This window comes from Eurytemora carolleeae, unplaced genomic scaffold (assembly GCF_000591075.1).
Source record: "Eurytemora carolleeae unplaced genomic scaffold, Eaff_2.0 scaffold39, whole genome shotgun sequence".
Lineage (NCBI taxonomy): Eukaryota > Metazoa > Arthropoda > Copepoda > Calanoida > Temoridae > Eurytemora > Eurytemora carolleeae.
Window position 1 is genome coordinate 443,536 of NW_019396056.1, and position 12,534 is coordinate 456,069.

A 12,534-nucleotide genomic window follows, 5' to 3' on the forward strand; every position below is an offset into this window, starting at 1 on the left:
ACAGTGCATTCTGTATCCTGTATCCTGTATCCTGTATCTAGAACTGTCTAATACTGTTTTCTATATTATGTACCCTACAATACATCTTGTATCCTGTATCCTGTATCCTATGCTTTGTGGATTTGTGTAGGGATTTGAAAAATCGATCTTAAATATGAATGAACTTCTTAAATATGAATCCTTGCAGTCTAAATCATCTCATTTTTACTACACGTCCCTGTTTTTACATGCAAATGTCTCTTTTTCAACTACACAGAGGGGGGGGGGGGGCTCACTTAGTTGCGCCTCTACGTGTATCCGTCATCATGAACTCTGTATCCTTTATTCAAATATTATCGACAGTTTTACAAAATAGACATTTATATTTGGCTTTTTAATCTAACCTCTAATCAATATTTATTGTAAAGTTTTAAAAAAAATAAACTTAATTAATTTTAAACATATTATCTTGGATCTATTGCATGATATATATTTTATCAAATGAAAGAAATGAGCTTAAATGATTTCTAGAGAATCAAAGATCAATATCAGACCTGAGACTCTTAATATGTAGTAAAATGTAATACAAATTGGAATGTCGGATACAATTTTGCAATATTGAGAAACACTCAATATCATATCATGTGGCACTGAAACTGATTACTTGCCTCAAACTATAATTTTCTTTTCATTTTATCTATTTCGAAAAAAAATATCAATTCACCACCAGTTATATTAACTGTAATGTAAACAATAAATATATAACTTTTCTTTTCCTTTTCCTTTTTTTAGAATTGGAGGGAAATATTCCCACTACCTCTATTTTTGGAGGTTTTTAAATATTTTATCCTGAAAAACTTAATTTTGTATGTTGTTATATTATTTTCAAAACTGATAAATGTCGACATTTTTTGGAAAAATTGCTAAACTTTGATGATCCATTGGACATACAAATTACAAACAAATACCAAGGCATTTTATATAAATAGATTTTAGATAGATTTGATTGTATTCAATGCTATCCTTCTAAAGTTTCACTTCAAAAGTTAATTCGTCAATTTGTAGTTACAAACCTTTTCATTTATGTATTAATTTCCCCGTATAATATAATATATATGTATTCCTTTCTAGGCAAGAATTAGACCAGGCTTGATCAAGGAGTGAGTTTACTTAATCTAAAACATACTTGCACCAAAATAATTTCTAATATCATCAACACACAATTTACAATACTGTTTGATGTGTTTGTACAATGTAACTGTTCACTTTACAGAATTGTATGGCTGCTTCAAAAGACACACTAAGAATACATAGAGTACGCATGAACTTCAGTTCATGCCAAGGTAATAAGGCAAGGAAAGTTATTATTTCATTGATTTTTATGTGGAATATGGATCCCATCTTAGGCTGTGACATCCATCTTGTGTTTACTTTACAGCCCAGAGACAGTACACTGCAATACTAAAAATGCGTACACCTCTGAAATAATTATCTTTACATTATAATTCTTTGGTTCAAGCAAAATCCTATCAGTGTATATTCAATAGAGATAGCTAGAGTTTATATCCCACTATCCACCCCACCCTTTCCCCCCATGTCCTGCCTGGGCTAGATGGAACCTTGTCGTGTAATCTATACAGCTATGAATACGTACATTTTAATGAATATTCTGCCATAGATGTCACTGTGTCTGTACTCTGTAGGAAGCTGTGAGAATACAAATTAAGCTCGCTTGCTCAGCTGATACAACAAAAACTACGCGCATAAACTTCATAGTTTAGTGTCAAACAGAACAAAGTCTCCTGAAACAAGACCCTAGCGTGAGAAATTTGTCCAAAATCTTTTCCTACCTGGTTCTGCGTGTACGCAAGTACACCTTTACTCTATATCTATTTCTCTAAAAGGGCAGACGCTGAACTCCAACCCCCGAGTGTGGAAGATCGAGATTGAATCCTAGCCACAGCACTCGACCCAGAAAGTGTCATAACTTAACCTAACCTGTGGCCGCAGCGCTCGGCCCTCTAACCTGTCCTAGCCGCAGCGCTCGGCCCATAAAGTGTCTTAACCTAACCTAACCCTAAATAAATACTAATTTAATTGAAAATTGTTGTTACCTCGCACACTCGAAGGTTGGAGTTCAGCGTCATACCCATAGAGAATAGAATATAAAAGTTATGTAAAGAAACATACCTGTATGTGGAGGCACTGTGATTAAATACTAAAGTGGACAAAACTCATAGTTGGATGACGACATTTTATATATATATTTATTCACTTTGATGTGGAGGAGGGTAAATAAGGTTCCAACTAACTCAGTTTACCTAATGGGTTGAATGGTTTAAACACCTTTCTGATTCTTTAACCTTAGATTCAAAGCTCCAAGTCCAGTAAAATCACATTGAACCCCGAAATGAAATAACCACCATTTTGTATAGCTTTTGATTTGGTATAATTATGCATTTAATTAGGTTTATATATTTAGAAAACAATTAGTATTGGAAAAGTGTTTGTTTTGTTTTTGTTGCAACAATAGCCTATATTTGACTGACACGGTAGTAAAACCTGGGCTAATCCTGCAATAATATACCTGTCTAATTTGACACAACTCTGGCTTAACTTAAATCCGATATAACTCGGAAAAGGTTTAATTTAGTTTGCACTTTCCTACACAAAAAAGGGCGCTGTATTTACTTAGAATATGACTTCAGTCAGAATTTTTCCTGTTTTTGGTAAACATTCTTCCTCTATAAATAAATCCTATGTTAAAGTCCAATGTTTCTCAACAAAAAGCCTAAAATAGAAAATAAATACTTTAAGTAAGCATTATTTTTTCTTATATCATCTAATCTGGAGGATCTTAAACAGAAAAACATTAATTTTTCAAATTTTCTCCACTGCATGCAGGCATGGGATAGGTTTTCAATTTCTAAAATTGGGAGAATAAATCTGGCATCAAAACCAGCATTTTGAATTTATATACAACAATTATAAACAGAGCCGTTCAAATTCAGGAACAAAATATATAGTTTAAGACTTGATATATATATATATATATTCACATATCGTGGTAACCCAGTTTTGTCTGCAAATTTTGATAATCTGTAAGGAAGGAAAATTCAAAACGTTCGAGATTTTAGTGCCAGCCAGTTGTTTAGCAGACAGATAAACAAAAATTACTACTTCATATATAGATTACCTATCGGCTTACTTGGTTTCTTAACCTTTTTTAAACTCTAAAGTGAGTGGGGCCCATTTTACCCCAATATTTTCCGGACATATAGGATATAAACCTAATATAGAAATCCAATATTACATTTAGAATGTAGAATCTGGATTCTGGCTAGTTGTAAGATTCATTGATTCAGTATATTTTACATTTATATTTAAGCATTAGTTTCAATATAAACTTGATTAACCCCTGCCAAAATATGTAAATGGGTCTTCTAGTAAACTTAGCTAAACCGACCTAATTTCATAGATCGATAAAACCTAAACGTTGTTTCTCTTCCACTTATCTTAATGAACAAGAAACTCCTAATAAATGATTCATGTTCATCTTTATGGTAGTTAAACCAGTTAATTCAACTAAAGAATGTACCCGTATACACTCCTTAAAAGCTTTATTTTAAGCTTTGGTTTTACATACGCAAAATAATCAAATATCAAAAATTAAATTGACGGGCACCACCGGGAGTGGAGCATGTGGCTTAATTTGATCGACTCAACACGGGAAATCTCACCTGGCCGTGACACCAGAAGAATAGACAGATTGATAGCTCTTTTCTTGATTTGGGTGGTGGTGGTGTATTCTTAGTTTGTGGCGTGATTTGTCTAGTTAAAAAATATACTTGCTTAGCATGAAAAACATCTCTTTTTTTCTGCAAGATCATTAACGGGAGTGAACAGCAATGTATGGTAGTTGAACTGAGAATGTAGGTGGAGAATTTTTAGGATTCATTTGAAAAATGTAAAAAATTTAATGATGTATAATTACTGAGTTTGAGCACAAAGTCGACGTTCAAAATAGGACCATATTTCTCAATTGAAATTTTCTAAATAAACCAATGTTAGAATCAATTATTTCTTTTTCATCATTATAATGAATATCTTATTCTTTACAAAGGAATTGAGTCTTTGCCACAAACTCTAATTTTCTAATTCCTATAACTTTATAAATCAATGTTGTATAACTTAGATATTTCAAACTATGAATTCTGTTCAAATAATTAATAATAAATAAATAATAATAAAGTTTGAAATATCAAAAGTATACACTATCAGGTTGCAAAGATAGGGATTAGAAAATTTGAATTTGTGACAAAGACTCAATTCCTTTGTTCGCAGATTTCTAAAAATTCTTCAAATATCGTCTTTTCAATAAAAGTTCCAAAAAATCTACAGAAAATGTTTGTGAACAATAAGACATTTCAGAAACTAATAACTGAATAAGATTTCTTATTTTCGATGATAAGAGTTAATATATATTTTCTCAACCTGTTTCTAAGCAACTAATTGATAGTTTATCCGTTTTTAAAGGGAGTGTTCGCGAAAAATGAAAGGGGGAATAGGCTTAATGCGATAAAAAAGCGCTTTTGATCGCTATTAATCTTACTTCTATCTGTTGCGTCTATAAGGAAAAAATTGTTAAAGACGTCTCATTGTGGCGGCGTAGTGGCGGAAGACGAGGTTCTGGAGGAGTTTCAAACCAAGTATCAAGGCGCGGCAGGATGAGCAGCTTCCGGCCACGTCACCTATCTATCTATCATTATTATTTACGTTTTGATAAATTTAAGTATTTTAAGTTAGTAATAAAGTATTTATTTAAACCTCGAGTTTATCCTTCCGAGCGTAGCTAAATTGGTGATCCCTAGTTTGAAACTATAGGCAAATAGACTGTTTCCGTGCCATTATAGACTTTTATAGCTACACGCTCAGTGAATCGGAATGCCTAAGGACAGTGATACCGTCCAAGCTCAAGCTGAACCCAGCTCGCTGGATTTGTTAAACTCTGTATCAGTGAAGGTTCCGGCCTTTTGGCCAGATTCTGCGGAGGCCTGGTTCGTGCAGGTGGAGGCTCAGTTCGCCCTCAAGGGAGTAACTGCCAGTTCCACCAAGTTTTACTACTGTGTATCTTCGTTCAACCAGGAGACAACTAACCAGGTCCTAGATCTCATCAAGAACCCTCCTTCTCTCGACCCCTATGAAGCCTTGAAGACCCGGTTATTAAGATTGTTTGCCCTCGACGATTATCAAAGGTATGAAGCAATTTGCAACCTCCCCCTCTCCGGCAACATGAAACCTTCTAAACTTATGTCGAACATGCTCGCCCTGCTTCCCTTGGTCACAAGCCGTGCTTTTTCCTTCGTGGAGCGTTTCTGAAGAGGTTGCCCGCCGACGTCAGGGCTCACCTGCTGAGGGACGATTTTTCCGATCCTATAGCTTTAGCCTTAAAAGCAGACGAGATTTATCAGAGCAGAGTTTCCTCCTCAACTGCTTACATGGTTTTCAGTACCCCCAAGGACGTTGTCAACGCAGTGAGATCTTCACCTACAAACTGCCCATGTCGTTCAGCAACTCCTCACTCCAGCAGCCGGGATAACAGATCATCGTCTCCGTCTCTGTGCTACTATCATCGTTCCTGGGGAACTAAGGCTAAGAAGTGTAGAGCTCCATGTTCCTGGTCGGGAAACTAGTTTACCGGCAGGAGGATGTTCGTACACTTCCTGCCAGGCCTTCTACCTCGTCTCCTCTCATCTATCTACAGGACTCTCTGAGCTCAAGGAGGTTTCTCATCGATTCTGGCGCCTCTGTCTCAGTTTTTCCTGATCCAGGATCCTCAGGAGGCAAGTCTGGAGTGAAGTTATTAACAGCGGATGGTTCTTCTTTATCTTGCTCCGGTTCTCGAGTTATTCCTCTACGGTTCGGGAGTCACAGGTTCGAGTGGCCGTTTCAACTAGCTCCGGTAGCCGTTCCAATCCTGGGTGCAGATTTTCTGAAGCACTACAACCTCCTGCTCGATGTATCCAATCAGAGGGTTTTCAGTGCTGATTCTCCGACTTCTCCATCCATCGTCTTGCCAACCTCTCCAGATTCCAAGCCCCCCCTGTTCACAGCCAACCTTCTTGCCACCCCTCAGTGTATCACCGATCTCCTCGCAGAGTTTCCTGACGTGGTCTCGTCCGACGGTTTCACGGCCTCTAAACCTCGTCACGGAGTTACCCATCATCTACTCACGCAACCTGGACCTCCGGTTTTCGCGAAGGCTCGGCGTCTGGACCCGGAGAAGTTGGCGTCCGCCAAACGAGAGTTTTCTGCCATGGAGAAAGCTGGAATCATCAGTCGCTCTAATTCTCCTTGGTCTTCGCCTCTCCATATGGTCAGGAAGAAGGACGGAGGATGGCGTCCTTGTGGTGATTATAGACGACTGAACACGGTTACAGATCCTGATCGGTACCCTTTACCTAATATTGCTGATTTCACCTCTCGAGTCACGGGTTCAACCATCTTCTCTAAGTTAGATCTGCAGAAGGGATCACATTTTTCGAAATCCGTTAGAACGTTTTCTAAAAAAATAAAATATTATAAAATATTATTCTCATCAAAGATACTTCATCAAAGACCACACAGCAACATTTAAATTGTTTTTTTGTTAACCAATTTTTTTTAGTAAAGAAGTATAACTGATAATATTGCATTTTTCAATCTTATTTTGGATAATTTTTTTTTTTTTTTGTATTAATGATAAACTTTTATCCCGGAATTTCAGTGATCATGAGTTGTGCAACTTTACCCTCTCAGTAAGGTTTTAACAAATTTCATCTTTGTTCTTTTATCGTCCAATTTTTTCAGCTTTTAATGGTTTCCAAGAATTTTCTTTTGTATTTCATGTCATAAAAAATGTGAAAAACTTCTTCATTAAATTATATATGTTTTGAAAACTGGCAATGAGGATTAGTGGAACATGTTTACCGAACTATTCAGATAAAAAGATAATTTCTGTTGGAAGTAAGGTTTTCTGTAATATATTACTTTAAGAATTAATCGAATTTGAAAATTAATGGCTGGATTGTTCAATGATGTCATCCGTTTAAATTTAAAGAAAACTTATTTAATTGCTACTATCTGAGTTTAGTTGTTGATATATTATTATTTTTGTTTTCATTTTTTTGTATCGTTTTTCCGAATCATATTGTTGATGCTAATGGAATGACTGGACGGGGTCCAAGTCTGAACGAGTTATTCTCGTAATCAATTTTCTTAATGATTAGGCACAGCAAACAGTGTTAACACAATGAGTAACAAACAAACAAATAATATTAAAACCCCAGGGACAAAAGGAAAATTTATTATATATTTCTTAGTGTTATAATGTAATTAAAGTATCTTCTTTACAATTAATAAGCAATAAGCATTTAGCTGAATTTCCGCCATAATTGTACTTCTTGAAATATTCCAGAATCCAGGAAGTCCACCCCACACATAATGCATAAGATTTGCATAACTGCCCAACCAATTTTCTTTGCAAACTTTAAACGCAAATAAATCTTAAAATGAAGATGTCCGGACCTTTCTTTCTTCTAACAGTTTCTGCTAAATCCAGAGGTAATGTAAAAAAACTCTACGGACATGGTATGGAGAAACACTGGAATAAAAACAAACTTAGAATCTGATAAAAAACCTTTGTGAAATTCTTATTAAAGCTATGCGGTATTAACAGTAAATAAAAGGTTTTGAATTTATTTTGTTCGCAAAATCTAATAACTGAAAGCATGTCAAAATAAAGAATATTTGATCAGAATTTGAGAGATATTTTACAAGCTTTTAGCTAGACATAACTCATTCTTTAAATTCTTTTGAGTGAATTATCTAAAATTTTCTTTTGAATAATAAAAAATGTCATACCTTCAAAATACTTTATTTCTTCGAAGATTGTGTCCTGTTGTCTTTTCTTGTCCCGCTTAAGTTTAAAGTTAAAATAACGTTTTTTTCATAGATTTGTCTTCCGACCTGCCTTGTCCACAGCTTTACCTTTTCTGAGTCGATTTCTATCCTGAAATCAGTTATGCGCAGATCTTAGATATATATTTTCTATTATGCCCTAATCTAGAATGGGCCAAATCGTTGTTTAGTACTTTTGTCCCCTGAAGAGGGGCCAGCAAAATGCATGAATAATTTCTAACTCATAACAAAAAGAAATTTTACAGAGAAAATCTTTTAATTTCTCAATGAAGATATATGTGAAAAAGTGCAGAAAAAAGGAAAAAAGGCAATATATATCTAGTTGGGAGATATTCTGCAGAAACGAAGAACGGAATAATATATTGTGTAACTATCTAGCTTGTTCTATGCTTAGTATTCTTGAAGTTTAAAATAATATATTGTGTAACTATCTAGCATGTTCTATGCTTAGTATTCTTGAAGTTTAAAATAATATATTGTGTAACTATCTAGCTTGTTCTATGCTTAGTATTCTTGAAGTTTAAAATAATATATTGTGTAACTATCTAGCTTGTTCTATGCTTAGTATTCTTGAAGTCTAAAATAATATATTGTGTAACTATCTAGCTTGTTCTATGCTTAGTATTCTTGAAGTTTAAAATTCAACAGATGTTTTGAATCCAAACACAAATAAAAAGCTTTTAACCTTCCCTACCTTCTAATTATCTTAGTATTTAACAAAAACAACAATTTGTTTTATTTGATGAAAGTAGAACTAAGCCATCCAAGTCGGTACCAATCTGCAGCTGTCTTAAATTTTAGCAAAAAAAATCATCGGTTATCTCTTACGTTATGAGTGCTTCTAAAAGTGGCCGTTTAGCGGTCAAAAGAGGTCGATACCGTCAGCATCAGTTTTGTTAGCAAAAAAAGAGTATTATTAATGAATTTCACATATGAACCATTTTATACATTATTGAACCCAAAACTTTTTGTTATTTCTGGCTGATTAGATGGACGTCATTGTCTCCGCCTCCTCCACCGCCGCTTCACCCTGCCATTTTTGTGCTCCATTCATGCACATTGCACAAAGTTAAATCTAATCATTATTATGCTGAACCAGGGGAGCTCATGTGTAAACACCCTGAGCTATCTTGTAGCTCCATAAAATATATAACTTGCCAGTTATTTAATTAATATATGTATGTTTAAACTTGTGGCCTAATAAACGATTTGATTTGATTTGATTTGATATGGATATACCCCAGACGATATGAGTACTACCTTGATCAAATTTGGATTGCGTTTACCCAAATTTTCATACCTATGACGGTGTTTGTGCGCCATCAGTATAATTTGACCTTAAATGAATCAATCAAGCATATGCAGTTGTTTCAAATAAATTAACATCTCGAATGGATGCACTGAGACAAAAGTTGAATTTTTATACTGTGTGGTTATTCCGTCAAGGTCTCTAAAAATTTCTCAAGCCTTTTATATAAAGGAAAAAAAATCAAGCTTAAAACCAATTTTAAAATAAAAATGTGTTTAATAAAGTAATGATCTTTTCAGATAATCTATTTTTATTCAACTTCAGATTAACAATAAAGTTGTCACTTTTTGACCAGGTGGGAATTAGGATAAAGAATTTTGATAATAATAGTTCCATTTTTGGGATTAGGATGTTAATGCTCAAATATGTCCATACTGACCATAATGATCGGATGTAAATATAAGGAATTAAGTCTGTACCACTGTACTGTACTGTACTGTACTGTACTGTACTGTACTGTAATTAAGTCTGTACCACAAACTGAAATCCTCTAATTTCTTTATCTTTGCAACCTGATGGTGCAAATGCATACATTTCAAACTTAGATTATTTGAACTAACAGAAATAGTTTGAAATAATGTCTACACATTGGATTGAACAGATATAGGGATTAGAATATCCAGAAAAGACTCAATTCCTCCTCTATTGATCCTACATAAAATTGTTTATCAAGTATTTGAACTTGTAATAAGTTTTATAGATTCTTAACTATGTCAGAACAATAATATTCTCTATTTTACTCAACTATTTACTCAAACTCAAATGAATTATGTTTCAGTTTTCGATATATATTCAATATTTTCTGAGTTCCGTTTTAAACTGGACGAGCTAGCAGAGGAGCAGAGGTGAATAAAACGAAAGCTTGAAGAATTGGAAAAGAATAAACATAAACATAAAAACAAAAGAATTTAAATATTCCAAACATTCAAGATAAATATTCAGCAGAGAAGCTGGGAGTATCGGAAATATTTTATTTCAGTTTTATTTCATTTTTGCAATCCGAGATGCATACATTGGCATTGCTTCTACATAAAATACATCAATAATGTTTAAAATACCGGACTTTTACATTTCTATTAGCTCCATAAAATGAATTTTTTTTTATGAAGCTTGGTAAATTTTACGGAGTCAATTATTATAGAAACCGAACGTAAAGAAACCGCTTGTTATAGCAACAAGGCGTATTTTGCGGGAGAATTTTTTTTTATATTTTTGAGAAATTAAATAATCAGCGTAGAGTAAATATCATTTTATTTAAATGGTAAAACGGAATTTTATGAAACATATTAGCATTACCGGAGAACTTTTTTTTAATATTTTTGAGAATTTTTTTTGTAAAAATAAAGCTGTACATATCATTTTCATAAAATTGAGTTTTACATTATCAATACCCAATAATATTTAATATATATTCTTGCATAAATGTATTTCTTCACAAGGAGTATATGCACCTATCATGTATATAAGTATATTTGGCTTCACTGTTTGTCTGTTGGTTTGTTTGGTATACATTAAACATCAAAATGGCGGAATCAATCGGGATTAAATCTGATGTAGCAACTTTCGTGACCATGATCGAAATGAAAAAATATGCCTACATTTTTTTAATCGACCAATGAAAACAGGAAAATTTGAATAATTTTAACTTTTATTCCTTTAACCCTATTCCCGCTGGGGGGGGGGGGTCAATTTGACCCCCCCTGTAGTTTTTTTTTCATAACTCAAAAAGTATTGGTCTGAGGCTGTTGAAATTTTCTGACTTTTCTTACATACCCAAAGTCCTCCCTTTAGGCCTAAAACCGGTCTTTAATACTAACTGCCTGAGTCCTCAGGCACACTGCCTGAATGACTGCTTTTGCCTGTAGCAAACTAAATCTTTGTTTTGACCCACTTTCACTTGTCAGATTTTGATAAAATTTAGCTTTTTGGAAAGCCTATGACATAAGGAAACGGATTGCACAAGTTTTGCGAAAAAAAAATTGCAAGTTTTTTGCAAACAACCTGTCAAAGGAAATTTGCACATTTTTAGTTTTTCTTGATTAAAAATCAGGTTATTTAAAATTTTGCAAAAATTTTTGCATATTTGAAATGGCATGGTCAAGGGCTTTTCAAAAATGTATAATTTGTCATTTTTTGGACAAATTTTTTTTTGCAAACATTTTTACTATAAAACTGGATTTTGCGATAAAAAATTCAATTTTCGCATATTTGCAAATTTTTTTGCAGATTCTAAAAGTAGAGCACAAGAGCTTTCTAATGATGTATCATTTGTCATATTTGGACATAAAACATGGGATTTAGAGGGGGGGGGGGGCAAATTGACCCCCCCCCAGCGTATCCTGGTTTTCAAGTACCCCAGCGGGGATAGGGTTAATGTACGGAAGAAGTGGCGTGAAGCACCCTTTAAGGTTTTTAGTAATTTGCCTATTCTGGTGGTGTGCTGATTTTAAAACTAGTATTAACAGTTTAATTATGTGAAACAAAGGAACTGAGTCTTTGCCACAAACTAAAATTTTCTAATTCTTATATATCTGCAACCTGATGGTGTAAGCCTTTGATATTTCAAACTTTAGTTTTTTAATCTAACAGAGTTTATAGTTTGAAATATCTTAGGTCTACGACATTAGGTTGCAAAGATATCAGTATTTGAAAATCAGAAATTGTGGCAAAGACTCAATTCCTTTAATTGAGGGTTTATAAGGCAAATTCGCGAATAATTTGTAACTTTATTGAATGTAATTTTATCTAATGAAAGATAATATTCTCCAAGGGATCTATGATGCACAAAGGTTTCTAAACCAACTTAAATACAACTTATCATATCTGTGTAATCTGTGCAGTGCTTTCAATTAATTTATTTTGATGAAGGTTTCAACCTAGTAATCAAATACAATAAATCAGTTATCTTGTATTTTTAATATTTTCTAAAATTATAATAAATTATAAATTTTCTAAAATTAGAACAAAATAAACAAACTTTTTAAAAATAGAACAACACGTACTAACAAATTTTTTATAATTCTTGTTTTTTGTTATTTTTACATTAAAGTTCAATGCAATTCATTCAAATTTATAGCTTTTAAAGATGTTGACTTATGAGATTGTCAAAAACAAGGCTTCCTGCAGAGAATTCTCCAGAGAACTCGGAAGATAAAAATTCTTGTTTTATAAATGTTTGGGAATGAAAGCAGAAAGTTTAAATGTTTCTTTTAAAAACAATAATTTTCAAGACTATGATAAAACATTATAATGAGTTTACTACAAAGGATTAAGGGAAAACATTCTGA

At 33.5% G+C, this 12,534-nt stretch overlaps 1 protein-coding gene across 1 annotated transcript; it reads left to right on the forward strand.

The window, feature by feature from the left end:
* The first annotated feature begins 4,923 nt into the window (after positions 1–4,923).
* LOC111707176 (uncharacterized) lies at positions 4,924–5,358 on the forward strand. Its single transcript, XM_023480232.1, has one exon. The coding sequence runs from the start codon at positions 4,924–4,926 to the stop codon at positions 5,356–5,358; it is 435 nt and encodes a 144-aa protein (XP_023336000.1).
* The last annotated feature ends 7,176 nt before the right edge of the window (positions 5,359–12,534 follow it).